This window comes from Phycodurus eques, chromosome 15, assembly GCF_024500275.1.
Source record: "Phycodurus eques isolate BA_2022a chromosome 15, UOR_Pequ_1.1, whole genome shotgun sequence".
Taxonomy (NCBI): domain Eukaryota; kingdom Metazoa; phylum Chordata; class Actinopteri; order Syngnathiformes; family Syngnathidae; genus Phycodurus; species Phycodurus eques.
This window is the reverse complement of record NC_084539.1, coordinates 13,975,627-13,996,166: the sequence shown is the minus strand read 5'-3', so window position 1 is coordinate 13,996,166 and position 20,540 is coordinate 13,975,627. Positions and strand designations below refer to the sequence as shown.

Below are 20,540 nucleotides of genomic sequence, written 5' to 3'. Positions count from 1 at the left end.
ACCTTTTAACTAGTGTTACCGTGGTTGTTGCTCTGACTCCCCTGTGATGGCGCGATAGAGTTGTGGCTGGTTCTGGGCCAGAGGAGAGTTTGTTTGTTTAAACAATGTGTTCCGACTCTTTAGAGGACATTTAAGCAGGAATCTTCGCGATGTCACCAGATCACCGTAGCCATGAGTATGAGAGAAGGCATAGCTCGACCGGCGAGTGCTGATTCGCCTAGCCGGCAAACGGCGAGTAGCAGGACCTGGCAGTGGCTCCTCACGCACTTTATGTCTCACCTGTAGATAATAGAGTCACACCTCAAAATGTAATGTATTCTGGAAAACATTACGTTATGTTGAAGATTATGAGGCTAAGAGAGCTGAAGTCCAGGCAGTGGGGGGGTCACTAACATTAACCCCATACCACTAGTTGCTTGCTAGCACCCCGCCAACTGGCTAGCTGCTATGAGCTCTTGTTAACAAAGGTAAAGGCATTTATTGATTAGATTTAAAAAAAAATTTTTTTAACAATGATTAACTTTTGCTTTAAATTAAGGAGCGTTGAAAGAGTGGTAGGCGGCACGGTGGACGACTGGTTAGAGCGTCTGCCTCACAGTTCTGAGGACCGGGGTTCAATCCCCGGCCCCGCCTGTGTGGAGTTTGCATGTTTTCCCCGTGCCTGCGTGGGTTTTCTCCTGGCACTCAGGTTTCCTCCCACATCCCAAAAACATGCATGGTAGGTTAATTGATAACTCTAAATTGTCCATAGGTGTGAATGTGAGTGCAAATGGTTGTTTGTTTGTATGTGCCCTGCGATTGGCTGGCAACCAGTTCAGGGTGTACCCTGCCTCCTGCCCGATGATAGCTGGGATAGGCTCCAGCACGCCCGTGACCCTAGTGAGGAGAAGCGGCTCAGAAAATCGATGGATGAAAGAGTGCTTTCTATAACGTACTAACATTACAGTGGTTAACTAATTTGTACACTCTTAGAGCCATTAAGAAAATCTAAATGTTATTTAAAGGCAACATGTTATGTGACATAAATCAAGAATTACATGACACCTACAAACCCGGTTTTTAGCCTGACTCATGCTATTTAACAAATATTAGCCCCAAATACTACTGGGACAATGATTCTGGCTTTCACTACCATGACGACCGGGGGCATGGACTCTGCCGCTAGACAGGCTTTAACTTGCAGAAGCAGAACCCCAAGCATGGGACAGAAGAGAATAAAAGCATTTTCACTTGTGGAGGCAGCAGTTCCTACAGTACACTGTATGTACCACCACGTCGACAACTCAGCTAGCGATCAAGTATGTGCCACTTTTCAGAAGCCAGTGGTGTCAGCTAAAGCTAATCTGTGCTTCTATCAAAACTGTGTGTTTGTGTGGAACGTAGCTCTGCTTAATTTGTGGCTTTGACATGACAACAAGGGCGTCGCACCAACAAAGAAGGAAGGCGGGGGGGTTCTGCATGATAGTGTTTTCATACACTACCTTGAAAGTGTGGATCTGGATCTTTATCTAGCCTAGTCATGTCATGGCCAGAGAAACTAATGTTGGGGTGTTTATTATTATATGTAAATTAATCTAATTATTACCTCACAATTAAGCAAAATTCATAGCGTGTGGCTCACAGACATTTTTAGAACTAGGCAGAAAATAAAAGATTAACTTGATTATTAAATGGTGGGTGGCCAGGCACTCCAGAGACCCTTATATACATGTAATTGAAAAGGAAAACGCACGTAACACTCAGGATTGTAATACCTTGTCATTGATAGTGGGCCAAAGCTGAATGATAGTGAAACGGAAAGCCACCACCGGAAGACCACAGAGAAGGCAAGTCAAGAATATTGTCAGCCACAAATTAGGCTGGCTCAGAGTGTTCCTCGCTGTGCCTGCAGTTACAAAAGTACAGCAGTACACAAGTCACAGTTACAATGTACTCAAACAATGAGCAGCTAAAGAGCTAATCAAAATCGGCCACTTTATAAGATAAAAAGGAATGGTAAATATTTTCACTAGCATGTTAATTATCACTGGGCTTAGTTGTCTGCAGTCTGGAACAAAAATTGCAGTAGCATTTCTTGTATATGCTCCAAATGACTTACCGATGAAGGGGAATACAGAGGCGAATATGGAGAACATATCGTTGCTGTGCATGGCAAATGTGGTGGCGAAGTAGAATACCAGGCTGCCCCACATAAAGGACTGGTTGACAGCTGTCCAGTAATGAGTGTCTAGACAGAGCTGAAACATTAAAAAACAATAAATAAATACTATCAAGTAAATATTTATTACAGCACATAGGAATTATTACTTTGTATTGTAAGGAGAATACAAACATGAAGTATTTACAATCGCAGGGCAAACATTCATTTCCAAAATGTCAAGTTTTTGTACATACTTTCAAATGTGTTAACAGCTTATCCTCACTAGGGTCGCAGGCGTGCTGGAGCCTATCCCAGCTATCTTCGGGCGAGAGGCGGGGTACACCCTGAACTGGTCGCCAACCAATCGTAGGGCACATATAAAAAAACAACCATTCGCACCTACGAGCAATTTAGAGTCTTCAATTAACCTACCCTGCATGTTTTTGGGATGTGGGAGGAAACCGGAGTACCCGGAGAAAACCCACACAGGCACGGGGAGAACATGCAAACTCTACGCAGGCAGGCCGGGATTTGAACCCCAGTCCGCAGAACTGTGAGGCAGGTGTGCTAACCAGTCGCCCACCATGCCGCACGGAAGAAACCAAATAAGAAAATGTGACCATAATCTTAGATTGTTTTAAAAATAATAATAATAGTTGAGATTTGTGATTTAAATAGAGCCTTGCAATCTCTTCGGAACCTAAGTAGCAGATGCTTTGTTAATACAAAAGGACCTCTTACATTCTGCACTTCTCACCTGGATGTTGACCACAATGAGAAGACACGTCTGCACCACTAAAGCAAAGGATTGATAATCTGCAGTGTCTTTGCCGTTGTCTGCGACTGTGTTGTGCATGGCCGCCCATGGGATGAAGAAGACAATGAGGGAGCTGTAGCAGCTGTGGATCATACAGCACACCATTGCTTTCTTATTGAAGTAAATATTCAGAGGCCCCGGTGAGTAGAGCTGAGGATACTGGGAACTCCAGCGGTCATTCACATCCTGCAGTAACAAAAGGTGGGAGAAAAGAACAGCAACTAAAACACTATTACCAAGAATAAACACTACTAAAATATGCATTATGCTAAAGCTGCATACCTGGTCAAAGAGACTCATGCCAAGGACGGGGAGGACTGTGTACACTACATTGTACATGCTGACGAACCACTGGTCATAAACAGTCTATGATTTAGAAGAGACGCAGTGAATATGTCAATATATTTAATTTATTGACTGTAATTATGAGTAAATGTTTCATTCAAACTGCACAAAAACATTTATACTGAGAAACGCTGCAGGACATTTACTGTATTTGCTTTCTGCTGAACGTCACATGATGTAGGTGTGAAACCTTTTATTTTTTTAAAGTCATTCTTCAATGTCTCTCACCTGTGCTGAGAACCCGCAGAAGAAGGCATACCAGACATGCACAAAGGTGAAGGTGAAGTTCTTGTAAAAGAAATATTGTAGAAACTTGGATATGCGCAGATACGACCAGCGCCCGTGCACCAGCAAGAGACGCTGTAGATAGCGGAACTGGGCAAAGGAGAAGTCGCTGGACAGAACAGCTTGCATGCCCTCCTGACCACTGATACCAACACCGATATGTGCAGCTGCAAGACAAACACAAAAAAGGCCGAATGAATTCTGAGCTTTTCTTTGCACTGTTTTATCATCTGTGAAATGAGTTTACCCTTGATCATGCTGACATCATTTGCACCATCCCCAATGGCCAGCGTGACCGCCTGTTTGTATTTCTTGACCAACTTAACAACTTGGGCTTTCTGTAGTGGAGTGACCCTACAGCAAATCACAGTTTGGCACATACATGCTGTCCTCAACAGTTCCAACTCCAAACCTTTTTCCAAGGCAAACGCCTGAGGATCAAATGGAAGATGAAGAAACTTGGCTAAGGTAGAGTAAACAAAAATTGAAAATGTTCTCCTTTTTCTTATTTGACTTTTTGACATCACAATGATGTAATATATTTTTTTATTTATTTATTTGTTTTACCAGACTGTGTCCATTTATAACAAGGGCATATTTTCCATCAACTTTGTCATCATGAACAGTTTCTGTTTTCCGCAGCCACAAGAGGCCTGCACGAGCTTTGGTCACATTTGGTTCCTCTGCTGCTCCTGGACACATTTTCTTTCTTGCACTCCTAAACACAGAATAATGTAGTGGTTGCTAACTTTATGTTTTGTTTTTTGATGACTGTACTTAACTAACTATGCCATGCTCAATACAATCAATTCATGCAACAACTTGAGATTTTGAACATACAGAAGCTCCTCTTTGACTCCTTCTGCTGTATTTGCCGACACGACGAACACGTCCATCTCCTCTTGCAGCATATTGCAGGAATAGCCAATATTCTCTGCAGTCTCTGGTGGGAAATATTTTGTGAACATGAAGTTATTAAATCATACCAAAAAAAATATTCGTCAGCGGGCAGAAAATAACCTTGTTTATCACCGGTCAACACCCAAATTTTGATGTCAGCTTTGGCCAGCTGCTCTATTGTCTGTGGGACACCATCCTGCAACTTGTCTTCTACAGCCGTTGCTCCCAGCAGCTAAATCAAATGTTGGTAAAGAGGTAAGAATATGTATGTGATACACAGAAGTTCCACCCCAACTACCTTGTCAATCTTTGTCTGTGACAATACACAAAAGAAATCTAAATCAATAAGATTTAGCTTGGCTAGAAAGAAGATCGTCAAGTAATTGTACCAATTTTAAGTCAACTGCCTCTACCATCTTGAGTCAGATAGAAGTCAGGGTTTCAAGAAAAGCAGTCATTAGTTGAACCAACCAACAAGTCTTTCTCAATCTCTTCATACAGCTTATCAAGTTTCTCGTCTCTTTCTTCAATGATGGTGCTGGCCTCATGGTGACACTGCATCCACTCCTTTACATAGCTCTCGTCCAAATCCTTGTAAGCCAAAACTAAAGTGCGGAGACCATCACATGCATATTCCTAAAGTTAGGGTTAAGAACAGGAATTACAACAATGATTGGTTTTCCATTTCGGAGAAAATAAAAACTCACATTGAGGTGTTCGGTGGTGACGCCCATCAGTGTGTTACAGGACGTGTGGAGTCTCTCAAAAATGATGGTGTCTGCTCCTTTACAGTATAGAGTCAACTTCCCTTCGGGGTTACGCACTGCATATCACAGTGAGGATATGGATATCTGAATTAATTAAGGTCTTTTAGGAAAAAAAAAAAAAAAGCATGTTTTCTGTTTATTTTTTTTTATATTTTACATATAATCCAGAGCAATGATCAAAATGTGAAAGAAATGGGGTCTAAATAACCTAACAGTTTGATTAATATCTATCCATCCATCAGGTTTTTTTTCCTATAGCGCTTGTCATCATTACGGTCATGAATGAGCTGGAGAAACTCCTAGCTGTCTTTGGGTGGGAGGTGGAGTACACACTAGACTAGTCGTCAGTCAATTGCAGGGCACATATACACAAAGGACATTTCACACTCACACTGAGATAATTTAGAGTCTTCAATTAACCAAACATGCACAATTTTGGGAAGTGTGAAGACGTCAGAGTCCCTAAAGCAAACAGAAAACCAATCAAAGCACGGGGAGGCAGACTCAAGACTACTCAACCGTGCTGCCTTGTTGTTTTACTTAGCCAATGGGCAAGTCATAATTGAACCCTATGAACTCTGCAAAGCAATAAGTGGTTCTGAGAATTTGAATATTTTTTTTTTGTTGATCTTGTTGCCACTGTCTCACCTATGACTGACATCCTCTTGCGCACATTATTGAAGTCTAAAACAGCCAAAAGTTCATAGATGACTAGTTTCTCCATCTCCACGACTGTGATGGTTTCCGGTGTGCGTGAGTGGAACATAAATCCAAAGTTTCTCGCAGCGGTGACCAGAGCACCTTCATCAGGAGACTGCGCCTGGTAATAAAGCGCCCCTTGGAGGAAACGGGACAGACCATCAAACATGTATTGTATTCAAACTGCAGACTATGCACTGTATGCAGTAATGAAGTTTGCTAACCTTGTTTCTTTTCCTCAGGCATCACGGTGTGGCACAGAGCCAACAAACGGAAGAAGGCCTGAGCCTTCAAGTTGCCCTCCCTGACAATTTCCACCAGATTATGGTCGTGAAAAATGAACTTTGGATCGGCTAGCTGGTTCCACGAGAAGTCCACCCTTGGTGTATTCTACAGGAAGAAAGAAGTCTCATTCAAATGCCCAGTATTCTGGTTGAAAATGCAGGTTTGTTTTAAACATGTCTTTTATGACCGAGGTCCACAACTACAGGGCCATGGAGGTGTGCTGGTCCACAGGCCATTTGGTACCGAGCTGCACAAAGAGACTGAACAAAAAATACTTTATTGGTAATCAGTCTGAAATAACTCTTATTTTGAAAATAAGGTGTATCCCTCTTTGCTTCTGTCAAGACGCTCATCTCAAGCACAAGATGCGGTAAAAAAGTAGGCCCACAAGTTAGCAAAAAAAATGAGTAAAAAACTAACGTGTTTTGACAGAATAACCTGCAACTTTCAATAAAATGAGAGCTGTATTTATTTAATACCTGCATTGTCACTGAAGGTATGGGTTTATTGCTAGTCTTATGCACTGAACCCGCTCTGTGTAATATGTCGGTATAGACTCGCAAATGAGGCAATTGAAACCATCAAAATGGCTTCAGCACATGGAGCCCAAGCTCCCGGCATTAAAAGACAAGCTAATGCAATATCTTCAAAGGAAAAGATTACTCCAAGACTGGACCAGCTCGTTGAAGAAAACCAGTGCAAGGCTCTCTCCCATTAAGACTACATTGGTGAGCTGTATTTTAATCATTTGTTTTTGTTTGTTTCTATGCCAAACCATTAAAATATTGCTTTGAATGAAACGGGTTCGTGTCGCAAAAGCGGTTATTGACTGTTGTTGTATTGATTTAAATGATGTAACCCCATAATAAATCTCACCTCTGTTATTTCAATCCTCTCTCCTGAAATGTCCAAGAGCTCCCCTAAAAAAAATTTTTTTTAAAAAGTACACACCAAATTAATATTTTATGGTAGTTATTTGTGTTTAGCTTTTAATCATCTGCTCACCATAACTTTTGCCATTGATCGAGCACTTATTGAATGTCATGATGTTACGCGTCAGGGTACCAGTCTTGTCGCTGAAGATGTATTTGATCTGACCCAGCTCCTCATTCAGAGTGGTGGTCCTCGCCTGAGCAGGAGTGTCACTCTTGGGGTAATACATCTTCCTGTCCCAGTCAATATAGTAACTATTCACCAGACGAATGGCCTCCACGCTGAAAAACAGTGAAGTGTGAGACAAACAGAAAATGTCTTCATTATTCTGTGTCAATACATACCTGACAAAGAGAGACATGGGCACCACCGTGTTAAGGAGGATCACATAAGACCAGAAGCAGAGGAATGATGAGAGAGGAGCATCAATGCCAGTTTCTGGAGGGAGGAACACAGTAAAAACTGAGCCCTCCTTCATCTCCCAGACTCCATGACCAATGGCCAGAACGGAGCACATGGACAGCAGGAAAACAAAAATCTGATCGATGAAAGAAAAGAGTTCATGAAGAGAAACCTAGATGAAACACAATAAATCATTCATCACCTATGAACATGACCTGCATAGGTCCTAGATTGCATACAATTTGTATAGGACAACCATCTATTTTTTATAGCACCAAAGCCAGTTCCTTTTGGGGGCGAGGGAGGGTTGAATAGGTCACCAACCAATTTCAGGGCAAATACTGCACAAACAAACAGCCATTCACACTTATATTCACACGTACTGAAAATCTTGAGGCTTCAGTGAAGGCTACAGCCAAGTCGTGCGAACCACTAAGTCCCCGTGGTGCTCGACATACAGTAATAGCTTTTCTAAATATAATTCAACTTTTTGTTGCTGAAGTGTATATGTGTGACTGAAACTCACACAAAGCACCAAAATATTCATGAGGTGATCAATGCTAGTCCTTTTGAATGTCGTCTTTCCGCTGTTCTGCATCAGCTTCGTGTCTGGACCTGCAAAGGTAAGGGTCTCATGTTGAATTGCTCCAGTTGGTAATCATGCACATTTTATGGGTTCAGCAAAAATACAACATACCTCCAGTTGAACCCCCTATAATGTGGAATTTGACCAATATGTATGGGGGAAAATGACCCCTAAAGTCACACAAAACCTTAAAATTTAAACAAAAAAATGACATCACATAGCTCCCCTTAATTTACCTCCAAAGATAACCAGTCCAAAGCACCACTCTGTGTTTCTCAGAGTGCATCCACGTAGAAGCACTCTGCCGTTATCCAAAGAGTACATTTGTCCATCCACTGTCAGTGTCCCTTTAAAAATTTCCAGACGATTGTTTGGAGGCTCACATTTTATTTCCCCTGAGAAACACATTGTGTATGGGGTTATCTTTGTGCGCATGTTGTTGGAATGTTTGAAAAAGTTGAAACGTTCCCAAAGCATCTATTGAAGTTCTCACCATTAAACCTGGCCAGCGCTTCGGTGCTGTCTCCCATCCTTCCAGTTACAGTCAGGGCCTGTTTCATCTTCAGATTGGTTTCACTGGGGGAGATCATGACAACATTAGAAAGATGAGAAATCATCATCCAGTTATTAGCACATGGTCAAAATGTATCCCACTGGGTGACCTCCAGCTTTTCATGATACTGTATATGTACAAAAAAAGTTGTTCAACATAATGATTTATTTTCATTGAAAAGGACAGCTGGGATAGGCTCCAGCTCACCCACGAACCTAATGAGGCCAAGTACTATAGAACATTGATGGATGAAAGTCAGCAAGTATTTAGATTGATTTGCTTTCTTCTTACAAAATTTGGTCAATTTTATTTTCTTTCACAAGTCAATACTATTGATCAGTCCGCACCCAGGCACACATGCACAAACGCAGACACAAACAGAACCAGAGAAGAACACTGACACAAATTCAAAAGACAGAGAGGATGTACCCATCTAATTCTGCTGTTTTAACATAAACCACATTGAGAGGCTCACTACTGGAGAGCAAAAGTAGGTCTGCCTGAAAAATAAACACACAAAGAAAATAGCCCAACATTATATGCTAAAAATGTTTAGACTTCCATGCAATTATTGTGACTTAATGTTGTGGCACTTACTGTGACAAACTGATTATTTTCCAGTTTAATGACATCTCCAATCTGAACATTCATCCATTTTTCAGTTCTAAATCTGGCAAAATTAAATATGGGAAAAATTACAACAACAACAAAAAGTTTTTAAAAAAAACCAATTGAAAAGAGCCAAATGACTCACTCTCCATCAACGAGGATGCTCACTTCGCGGGTATTCACTTCGTTGTCACTTTTGTGTCTGTTCTGTTAATTAAATGGGATGAAGGTAAAGAACAGTAAGATGTTGCTGTATGCTGGTTAAAAAGATAAGAGTGTGTTGTAGTATTTGTTTGCTCACTAGGTCATCTGTGGCATCTTTGACCGCTGTTATGGACAGCACCAAAATGAGAAGGGCAGCTGTGGTAAACCAGGCGAGCGAGGAGATTTGTGGGATGAGCTGTAAAAAGACACACATGCACATACACTGAAAATAAATCTAATGAAAAATTGGCTGTAACATTTTGGGGCCTATTGTATAGGTACATTCCACCATGCAATTATGCATCTGTTGGTAGATTAAGCCCACATTGTGAACTGTGTTGCAGCATGAGAGAAGGAACTAATAAAAAACAAATACTGTAGTAAGCATACCTGAAGGGTAAACAGGAAGAGGAAGAAGCAGTTAGCGAGCCTCCTGAACTGTTCGAAAAGGTTAAGTGGCAGAAAAGTGAAGATGTTGTATTTGGATGTCTTGATGGCATTATTCTGTAGAAAGAAGAAGTGACAAATGAGTTACATTTCCGCGATGTGATTTCTTCCATCTTCTGTACTCACAGCATAGTGGTAAGAAAGGTTGAAGGTTCTGTCATTGGCTCGCAAGTGTCTCTCCACCTCTGTTGATAAGAAAAAATAGAAAAGATTGACTGAGGACACACCCCTGAGGGGTCCCCGTGTTGTTTCTCATCCTTGCATTCTGGGGTCTGTTAAGAGGAAGTTGAGTTTCCAAGTGCGCAGCGAGTTGCCGACACCCAGTTTGCTGATCTTTGTGACCAGTTTATGGAGTACAACTGTATTAAATGCAGAGCTGATATCCACAAATAGCAACCTCACATCAGTGTATAGCATTATCCAGGTGTGTGAGAGCTGTGTGGAGTGCTGTGTTAGTCTTTACATTAAAAAACAAAAAGTCTCTTAGGTCTTGATCCACGAATAAATCCACGATCTTGAAGAGTATTCCATTACTTTTATTTTCCATTCCTTTCTTTTGTACTACGTTTAGGGTCATCATTCATATGCACTTGCAATTCTATATTGTAGCATCAGGTTGAATATTAATGGAGCCCAATTCTCTTCTTATTTCTTTGATTCATCACCCATACATGCACTGTCATTACCCAAATACTTCAGCAATGAACTGAAGTATAGGAAGAAAACAAAAATGATTGTAATGCATTTAAAAAGACTCACCTTGATTTTTCTGCTGCCCACACAACTGACCAATGTAGGGCACTACTGATCCCATCTTATCGCTCTTACTCTGTATTGAACATGTGGAGGAACATAATTATTATTTTGTATGGCATTCTATTGCATGGGTAACTACCAACCTTATTGTTATTAACTTTGTGTTATTGGTAGACAACTGATACTTGATCAGTTCGCAACCTACTGACAATTAAACACAAAAAAAGCAACACTCCTGTAATTTTTGTCAGGGTCAACAACAGCTGCACGAGGAAGACGTCCAACTATTACCAGTGATGGTATGGGAAAGGAAATGCAAGTTAAAGACTTAATAATGTGGCAATAATGTTGGGCCATTCCCTGCTCAAGCCTTTGCACGTTAAATCTTTGACTGGAGATTTATTGCCAGAAAGATAATGGTGGTGATACAACGTCAGGCTTTTGACCTCATCAGAAAAGTTTGTTAATGCAAGTGTCCACAAGCGGTCACTTTATCCCCCTCCACCCTGATTTCTGTACAATACCTGCTGAAACAGTGGCTATTTTAAGCAACGATTATTGAGTTTATATTGTTTTCTAAATATTAAAGATTTGAAGTTTTGGATTATTATATTTTATTCAATCCAAACTTAAACCCCCAATTTTTTCTTAGATACTGTTTCACATCTTTTACTAGGACAAACCATGCATATTGAAAATTGGTTAATGCCCACATTCTGATTAGTTGTGTATTCTCTCTATTCTTGATTTCCAAAGAGATGAAATTTAATCACATCCAAAGTAAAACAGTCATTTCAGCAATTGCATAATGATACATGGCCCAAATATTTTTTTAATAATATAATAATTAAAAAAATAGAAGTAATGAAAGCAGGTCATTGTGCACTCACGTTGGACTTTCAGACTCCAGACTGGTACAAAGTAGAGAACCTGGTTCTTCTGCTGGGGCCCCCAGCAGGATGGAAGACACACAGGATGGAGAGCCGAGCGGTGAGAGCAAAACCACCAGTCAAGGTTTTTTTTGTTCACAAATGAGGAACTGAGCCCAGTGAGCCGCCCTGCTAATAGCTCTAGTAAACAATGAAGCAATCTTTGAACCTGGATGGTGACACAGCATGGGCAGTTTAAAAAAAAAAAAAAAAAAAAAAAAAAAAAAAAGACTTGAAATGAATGGCTGTCTCATTATCTTTATCACTATCATTAAAATGTCATTAAAATTTTCTGTTATTGAGAGAGTATAAATAAAGAATACTGTAGTTACTTTGCTGGGAGTTATGTTCACCAACATTTAATGCTTTAAATGAGTCATTAGAGAGATGTAATGTTTTGCTCATGATGAGAACCTTATTACCGTTATGTAAAAATATATTATTATCATTAAGTTACAAAGAATAATGGAGCCTATCCCAACTAAATTTGGGTGAAAGGTGGACGACACCCTGCTGGACAGGCCGCCTATCATTCACACATGAGCTAGAAAACCTTTTGCACTCTCATTCACACCGTGTTCCTTAAGCCTAATGTAAAATGTCAAAATACATCACACAGAGTGTGTGGGGAAAAACAAACAAACAAAAAAAAAAACTGACACGTCACAAATACATCCTAAAATTATACATAAGGTTGTGATAATCAACATTTTCCAATTGTGTAAATTGCAGTCATTTAAAAAAATAAAAAATAAAAATAAAAAAAAATAAAAATAAAAAAAAATAAAAAATAAAAATTCAGGTACACATTTCTATATTTGGATACTTTATAGAAAAGTAATTGGAATGTTTACAAGACAACAACATGGAAATAGTGACAAATAAAATCACAAAAATTACTGATATACTGTATGCGTTAACTCTTGCAGAGAGTGAAATTGCAAAACTTAACAAATGCAAAAAAAATGTAATTAAAAAATGGCACAAGGAGCATGTACAGTATATTATATATTTAGTCTATTTCATTTCTACAGGTCATTTGCTCAAAAGACAACTGGTCCAACATTGAGGTTCTCATTGCAAAAACATCCTTCATTCCGAGTGACATTTTAAACATTTCTCCATCAGTTATGAGAAGAAAAAAAAAGATGGCACACATGGATTAGTGTTCATCAAACAAATATAGCTTACTATCACATTGTTATTAAATCATTAAAAACATAATACACACATACATAATACCACAAAGACAAAAACAATCTCAATATAACATTTACAAACAATAAAAGATAAAAGTTGAAACAAAAGAAATATCACTTGGAATACAAGAATGGGCTGAGGTAGAAAACCTCACCGTGGATTGGTAAAAGATAGAGCATGATTTGATAAAAGTTTAAAATATAAACATTTCCAATCACAATAAGGCAACTGAAAGCACGAGCAGAAGAAAACAGAACCAGAAATCAGGTTGGGTGACAAATGTATGAATAAACCTATACAGATTCTTCACATTTTTGGGAACCTGGAAGCTTTAGAATAGTTTTTCCTTCATTTAACAATTTTTGAAAACGGTGGACTGTGAAAGTCAAAGACTGTCTCCAAAATATTTCCTGTATGGAAGCATCATCATTCAATGCTTACGCTCTCAGGCTCTAACTCTTGTCACCCGTCTACATGTTAAACTATGAATAAGTAAACACTTAAAAAATGAACTCAGAAGTTGTGCTGCTGAGTCCCCCCAATTTTTATTTTTCGGGAAGAAAACGTTCAGTAGTTGGTGTAATAATTTAATAGCAAACACAAAGCTGTAAGGTAATTGTGAGGGCTGACTTTACAGCCTGTAAAGAAGTTATTTTCTTTACAACTAGTAACAACCCAGCAGCAGCAACAACAACTGTGCAAATTCATTAACAAATCCCACATGTACAGGGACACAAAAATAAATAACTGTCTAAAAACATAAATAAAATGTACTCCCTACCATTGTTGCACTTTGCGAATGAACATGAATGTTAGTATTCATGAGGAGTTTTTAATATTTGTTTGCACCACATACATTGACACTGCTTTTTTCATTGTGGTGTGAAATAATCCAAATGGCACAAGTCATACAAACTCATCCAGTGGTTAAAAATACTACTAAATGACCTTTTCTTCAAATAATAGCTGCATTGGATCCACTTTGACACTGTATGAGACAAAATTGATTGTCATCTTTACATTACTCAAAAGCACCACAGGGGACCTTGAGCATTCAAACAACTTCATTTGACATGTTCACAGTTTTGACTTATGGGTGTAAGGCATGAAACACAGTGGAAATGGTTGGTTGGAGGAGGGTTGGCTGGGTTTATTGTATAACAACACTATGGAGGTGCAGGAACTTTAACTCATCAGCTGTGTGCACACAGCTGATGAGAGAGATTAAAAAAAAAAAATGAAATTAAAAAAAATAATAATAAAAAAAATAAAATAATCAAGGGTCAAGTAAGACGTGTGTGGTTGAGAAACACAAAGTGCCCAAGTGATCTAGGTAAGGTGCCACCAAACAGTCAATTATGTTGAAGGTTGAGGAAAGTCTGTTGAAGGAAGATTCTTTTTTTTCACCCCACCTTATCTGCCCTCTTCGGCTGATCTAGTTTCCGACTTAAGCCGCACAAATTCCTTGGCCACATCATCGTTAGAGCGCTGCGACAAGATCCGCATGGCGGTGAGACCTGTGTCGTCCATGTGGATGCACTGAGCCAGTGGGCACCAGCAGGCACAGTTGCCCTTCTCCATGATGTCTCTTAACTGGATCACAGACAAGCCGACCACATGGTCAGCTCGACCAAAGCAGTAGTCTTTGACGCACACTTGCAGCTCATAGCATTCAAACCCATCCTGGTTTCCTAGGAGGCTTTGGGGTGAGAGATGCAAATAGTTGGGTCATTCACTGCATAGTTCAAGTGAGACAGTGCAGATTTTATTGCTCTCAAGTAGCACAACTAAGATGTCGCATGGCAGCTCAGATGTAGCATGGCACCATAAGTAGGGGGAGAAAAAAAAAAAACGCACATGGATCCAGGTTTGTTAAGATCAGAATCAGGCCTTTTCCAAATGTGGATAAAAATCAAATATGAAATGAAATAGATAGGTGCCAATACAGGTGCAGTGTAAACGCACAGATTGGGTGTACCCCATCAACAGGTTGTATTTAGTCCCTTATATTTACTTAATCTTTGGAATCAATTGTACTTGGCAGAGTAGTTTTAATGCAACATACTTTTTATTTATTTTTGTTAATAAGAAATGGTACTTCTACTCAGTTACAATGAGCTACATTCTGCTGGCTACTTCTACTTTAACTTATCTATTATTGCTTACGTGAGCTACAGTATGTTGTTTTGGTTTGTCAGAGATGATGAAAACAAACAAAAAAGTTACAATAGCTGTTGGCAGAAGTCATCCCTGTTAAGTTAAATTTGTTGTCGGGTTTATTCTGATATTAATGGCAATTGTCACCATGTTACTAGGGAGCGCACAGTGATGACGTGATAGGTGTGTGCTGTTTTTTTCTTTGCAGTAGTGACCATGCTGTTATATGAGGACAACTATTGAGAGCAACAAATAACTTGACAAAACAACTTTAATGTGTATTATTATTGGAAACTAACAATCCCTTACATAAAAAAAGCTACAACAACAATGCAATTGGTATACTCACAAGTGGAAGGTCTCATTAAACTTGGGAGACCAGCTGTTGTTCTTGGATTTAGTCTGAAATTTACGTTTCTTGTCACTTAGGTGTGGTCCAATCATAGTGAGTTCCACAAAAGGCTGGAACATTCTAGGTGTCTGCCATTTCAAATCAGTGGCTGCCACAACTAAGGGAAGACAATGCAACCAGTGAGCAAGGATGGTAGACAGACCAAAACCTTTTTAATGCCATTGTGTGAGTTCTGTATGACCTTTGGCGGAAACTTTGTGCTCCCCACTTTTAGGATGAGTGTGGAGCTCAACCTGGACGGACACTTCACCAATTGGATTAGACACACCTGAGCCTATTTGAATGCAAAGCCACATAGTAAATTAATGACTTTGATTGAGCCCTCTCAAAAAATGTTGGATTTGAATTACTGAGTCGGGATGAGATGAGGATGCATTTTGAGGTTGTGTAAAATGTCTACCCACTTTAGTAGCACATAATGACAACAAATACATAGTGATAGAGAGATGGGTGAGCTCACAAACTGTCTAATGGGGAAACCTACCCCTGCTGGGCTGTATTTTTTCATTGGGAGTTAACCTAATACCCTTTCCATTGTGGACTGGCACACATGCAGCACAGGAAATAAAGAGAAGACAGCAATAACTAGTGAACACAGTTCAGTGTGGAGAACAACTTTTAGAAAAGGCTGGCAAAATACAGGTTACAGCACACTCTTAAGGTTAATAAAGGGAAATCTTTTTATTGGCCTACCTTGTGCATGTTGACTGGTCACAAATGTCTTTATGAGTGTGTCAGTGGTCTGAGTGTAGAGGGACAGGGTGTGGCGAAGTGAGAACAGCTCAGGACTCTTCTCCAGGAAGGCCTTCTTCAGACCATTCCCTCCTGCATGGAAATATTGCTGCAAAGAAAAACAAAACACAAAGCCAATTTTTCACACTGCCGTTAAAGCGGTCTTTTCCACGTGTCGCTGTTTAGTATGAACCGCTACTAGTAATTATGTTTACGGGAAGCCGCATCAATGTGACTGATCTAAGTTTACCCAGATCAAGTCATCTGACCTTAATCGTGTCCAGTGCAACATCCATAACAGCACACTGCCTCGGAGACAGGCTCTTTGCCTCCCCTGCCATATGATCCTATACAAAGAGGTTAGTTAGACTAGTATATAAAAAAATCACTCGCAATGAGCCATTATATTGGAGCACTTACTTTGAGTTTGGAGAGTTGACCGAGTTCTTTTGCAGCTGAGAGTATCTGTGCACCCTGAAAAAAAGAAAAACCCTCTTAAACGTACACTTTTCTTGGCAACTGCAAATACAATAAATCAACATAATAATGCATTATAACCAAATGCAAAGATATAAACAAGCATAAAACCTACAAAGGTGTCATTGCCCTGGGGCAGGACAATAGTCTTCTCCAGGTTGGTCATCACAATCCTCCACAACTCCTTGAGCACACGCTTCAAAACAGTCTTCTCACAAATGGTTGCAAACAGCGTCAACCTGAAGAATCATGGACATGTTAGGAAAATGTGAATGTGATCATATTTTGTAAAGGGCAAATCATCACACATTAAATTATTGGGTAAGAGCAAGTGTAACCACTTACTTCCCATCCAGGAAATCCATAAGTGGCCTTAGCATGTTATCCGAGTCGGCTTCGACTTGGTCTTTAGTGTTGGCGTTGAGAGGCCCTTTTATCTGATAAAGCAGAGAAGCCATCTGACGCATGCAGTCATTGATGCGGCTCTGGAAACTGACAGTTAACAGGGAAGTCGGCATAAATGCACGTGGAATCAAGCGTGTAACCTACGTATGTACTTGGAAATATGGGCAAGGGTTCTACCTGTTCCCAAATGTCCTGCTGAGCTCATCCAGCACGCTGTTCAGCTTAACCTGCAGGTTGTTCAGCAGATCACTCGCCTCCGTGTCCATCTGCAGAAAGAATACAAAAAGAACACTAATATTATGTGACTGGAGATGGAGAGAAAATGCAAACACACAAGCGACATATGGTACAAAGTACAAGTTCTATTGAACAAAATAAAATAAATAAAAAAATACTACTTTATTTCATAAAATACAACTACTTGCCTCTCTGACAATGTCAGAGGGGTATTAAATACTGTATACTGTACTGTACATGTTTATTATCGTACTGTAATCATGCACAGCATTATACTGAGAGGTGTTTGTTACAATTAAAACGCATTGCTCTAAAATCACAAGCTGAATTGAGATTTAAGTGCCATTAAAGAAAAAAAAAATCAATACAATATTCAGATTAACAATACCATAAACTTTTAAAAGGACAGAACAAGGTATTCTTGCTGGCAGTATAGTAAAATTATTCACTGCTATTCACAACTATAAACGTCATATACTGTATGCACGTTAACTGGGAGAGCTGGTCGTGAATGCGAGCAACTGCATATCCTTTGTTTATATTTGTCATACAACATTGACAATGCAGCTACAAATTGACGAAACCAAAGTGTAGTTTTTAGTGCAATAAAAATACATGACAGTCACCATACATTTGTAATAATTCCTCATTCTAATATTTGAGGCAAAGCGCACCGATAAATAAGGGTAATTTTATAATAAAATAGATGTTTCAATTAGTGTGCAGGAAAAGGAAAATGTCTCTACAGTATACAGTAGCTAACCCAGACATAGAAAGGCAACATCTGAATAAATATGATGTTGTGTGACTCATTAGTTCAGCGATCTAATAGCTTTTTAAAATCAATGCATGGCAAGAGTTACTCAGAGGTATTAGAAGGAATATTGATACATTCTGTTATGTGGCACTATGGGAAGGCTTCAGGGGAGGAATGACACAAATGGATTATGTCGTGCTTCTTACCTTCTCTACTGGAGTATCAATCTTATTGTGGTACGAATGTTAGACAATGTTTTAGTAAAAAAAAAAAAAACAATAACCTTATTTAAATATGTACTGTATGTTAATGTATAACTGATACCCACCTTCTCCCCATCAGTCTATTGCAAAATATATTTGAGGGAGGGAAAGGACACAAATTAATAAAAGACAAAAACAGTTTGTGAAAGCTGTTAGAAAGGAAATGAGTGAATAGATTTTGGGGAAGGCCATGAAACTGACTGAATGATGACTTGTCACCAGAAATGACTATCCAAATATATTATGCACCCAGTGAAATTCCACAGCAGTTTAGTTGTCAATGCATTAATGAGGTTGCTGGGAGCAGAAATAGGATGGAAACAATTCACATGAATGCTTTGAGCTACACTTAAGACTGCAACACACCACAACCTGAATTTTGTCCCCTTCCTCCCTTACTTCTTCTTCCTCCGCCTCACTTTCTTCAAACTAACAAACGCAGTGGAAAGACCATGTGTAAGTCTCATTGCCAAAACTACAATCAAGAAATTATGGTGGTTGAAAAAAATAATTTAATACAATGCAAACATGTATCACAGACATGTTTGCATATAAAGTACAATAACTTGCCTGACATGCTAGCATTCTATTGTTGCACTAGGGGGAAAAAAGAAAAAGCAAAACATTATGGCATCTCCGAGGAAATGAAAATGAATACAGATTGTGAATATAAAAACAGTGGAAGCCTGATAGTGAGGAAAGCAAATAAAAGGTTTGGGTATTCATGTCAAAATCAAACAAGAAACATGTCAAAAAAAAAAAAAAAAAAAAAAATTACATCAAAAGACCCAAACAAAAGAAACAAAAAACCACCAACCAGGAGTTGTGGAGGTTGGTTGTCCACCAACTTCCACCAATGTACCGGAACAGTACACTCACTCTTCACTACCTTAGATATCCCAGTCAAATCCAATGAGATCCAATACAAGTACAAGTTTTTGAATAATACTTTGACTTTAAAGGGACAATAAAAAAACAAATTGTTAAATGGAACCCAGGGTCAATCAAAAACGAGCAATGTTGTATTTGTAAAGGATGAAGTGCTTGTGTTTGATTTCATTAGAATGAGCAAGTATACCTAATGAAATGGCTCGCGTGTGTCCATCTTGAAGTAAGAAATAACAGCTACATCTAATCTAGTGGTCTCTGAAAGGATCGTGTGACAAACGTTCAGCACGACCACATCACAATCATAGTGACGGAAACTACTTCTGTCACACATTATATGTATGCACACAACTACCCATGGTACGCACCAGAGCCATTGTGTCCTCATTACCACTTAACACCTGCTGTTCAAGCCAGGGACATGACACAACACAAACATTGATGAAGTGTCACATACAACTGTGTAGTACAAAGTATATCGTATATGTTATAACTGGCCTGTTTCAGTCTAGGTCACATAGTACTGAAAACCTACCTCTACTTCTGCTTCCTCCTCTTCCATCAACTCATCTTGCTTTAAATGTACATTGAACACATTGGTTGAAAATGAAGTTATGTCCAACCAACTCAATTAAAACTGACTGCTATGACCACAAGAAGCTCTACATTAGAGTAAAACACTCGCTAGGATTCAATCAGGAGCCACGTATATACAGTACAGCTACATGAAGAACTCAAATACAGAGAAAATTATCTTAACATATTCTACCACAGTATCAGATCCCTGAACAGTATTGATAAGGAGCAATGGAATCATTTTACTTAACGACTACCGTAGTATGCATACCAATGTTTGCGCTGTGGTAGTCTAATACAGTAAATTAAATTAAATGATCTGTCCCTTAACCTTAAATGCTTAGTTTTTATTGCCTTTCAACTCAAATATACGGTGACATTATATCTAGAGTAACATCTCAGCCGATTGAAAAAAAAAGTCATTCATCCTCACGTTTACCTGTTTGGCCCCCATGCACTCAAACATCTTCTCCAGCAGGATTCGCAATTGCTGCACATTATTCATCAGGACGCAGGGCTGCGTATAAGCATACAGTACACATGGAGACCGTGACATAACAATAATGGATGCAGTAGGTTAAAAATTTTGCTGAAGATGGCAAATTATAGGAACAATTTGGATTCATTATCATTATGATGCCTACTTACGATCTTCTCCTTGTCAATGTACGAAGGAAAACTCTTGCTAAGACTGGCACTGTACTTCAAAAGAACTTTGGCAATAGTCTGGAAAGATGAGGGAGAAAAAAAGTTAACTTATTGTAAAATGAAATGACATC

General features: G+C 39.3%; 2 protein-coding genes across 16 annotated transcripts in view; both read right to left on the bottom strand.

The window, feature by feature from the left end:
• Window positions 1–7: 7 nt before the first annotated feature.
• LOC133413313 (phospholipid-transporting ATPase ID-like) lies at window positions 8–10,795 on the bottom strand. Of its 4 annotated transcripts, XM_061697483.1 has the most exons (28): window positions 10,732–10,795; window positions 10,099–10,157; window positions 9,916–10,029; window positions 9,623–9,721; window positions 9,467–9,528; window positions 9,310–9,382; window positions 9,142–9,212; window positions 8,653–8,735; window positions 8,396–8,554; window positions 8,271–8,285; window positions 8,100–8,188; window positions 7,516–7,709; window positions 7,244–7,452; window positions 7,115–7,158; window positions 6,178–6,343; window positions 5,903–6,091; window positions 5,195–5,310; window positions 4,959–5,123; window positions 4,608–4,719; window positions 4,428–4,530; window positions 4,155–4,305; window positions 3,835–4,018; window positions 3,531–3,754; window positions 3,240–3,323; window positions 2,898–3,143; window positions 2,099–2,237; window positions 1,755–1,885; window positions 8–279 (listed from the first exon to the last, which is right to left on the bottom strand). In XM_061697483.1, exons 1-28 carry the CDS (start codon window positions 10,784–10,786, stop codon window positions 16–18), a joined length of 3,600 nt encoding a protein of 1,199 aa, XP_061553467.1. In that variant the 5' UTR covers window positions 10,787–10,795; the 3' UTR covers window positions 8–15. The 4 variants fall into 4 exon arrangements, with proteins under 4 accessions (XP_061553467.1, XP_061553468.1, XP_061553469.1 ...); XM_061697484.1 differs by lacking the exon at window positions 8,271–8,285; XM_061697485.1 differs by lacking the exons at window positions 9,142–9,212; window positions 9,310–9,382.
• Window positions 10,796–12,479: 1,684 nt separating this feature from the next.
• Window positions 12,480–20,540, bottom strand: part of LOC133414264 (protein unc-13 homolog B-like) — a 56,291-nt gene continuing 48,230 nt past the window's right edge. For 4 of the 12 annotated variants that reach the window (XM_061699541.1, XM_061699550.1, XM_061699543.1 and 1 more), the window contains 15 exons: window positions 20,410–20,487; window positions 20,201–20,278; window positions 18,868–18,894; window positions 18,670–18,726; window positions 18,363–18,377; window positions 17,218–17,306; window positions 16,981–17,127; window positions 16,751–16,874; window positions 16,579–16,632; window positions 16,428–16,505; window positions 16,120–16,267; window positions 15,911–15,967; window positions 15,608–15,700; window positions 15,364–15,523; window positions 12,480–14,556 (listed from right to left, as the gene is read on the bottom strand). In XM_061699541.1, coding sequence (XP_061555525.1) covers window positions 14,271–14,556; window positions 15,364–15,523; window positions 15,608–15,700; window positions 15,911–15,967; window positions 16,120–16,267; window positions 16,428–16,505; window positions 16,579–16,632; window positions 16,751–16,874; window positions 16,981–17,127; window positions 17,218–17,306; window positions 18,363–18,377; window positions 18,670–18,726; window positions 18,868–18,894; window positions 20,201–20,278; window positions 20,410–20,487 — 1,491 coding nt within the window. In that variant the 3' untranslated portion in view covers window positions 12,480–14,270. The remainder of the gene's footprint in view (window positions 14,557–15,363; window positions 15,524–15,607; window positions 15,701–15,910; window positions 15,968–16,119; window positions 16,268–16,427; window positions 16,506–16,578; window positions 16,633–16,750; window positions 16,875–16,980; window positions 17,128–17,217; window positions 17,307–18,362; window positions 18,378–18,669; window positions 18,727–18,867; window positions 18,895–20,200; window positions 20,279–20,409; window positions 20,488–20,540) is intronic. The other 8 variants (XM_061699548.1, XM_061699552.1, XM_061699554.1 and 5 more) reach the window with 5 other exon arrangements.

Bases quoted from the DNA above. Each gene is read 5' to 3' on its own strand.
- LOC133413313 (XM_061697483.1), bottom strand. From the start codon at position 10,786: ATGGGATCAGTAGTGCCCTACATTGGTCAGTTGTGTGGGCAGCAGAAA. The intron at 7,159-7,243 runs GTGAGCAGATGA...AATTTTTTTTAG, and splicing joins GATCAATGGCAAAAGTTATG to GGGAGCTCTTGGACATTTCA. The intron at 5,311-5,902 runs GTGAGACAGTGG...TGTGATATGCAG, and splicing joins CAAGAGGATGTCAGTCATAG to TGCGTAACCCCGAAGGGAAG.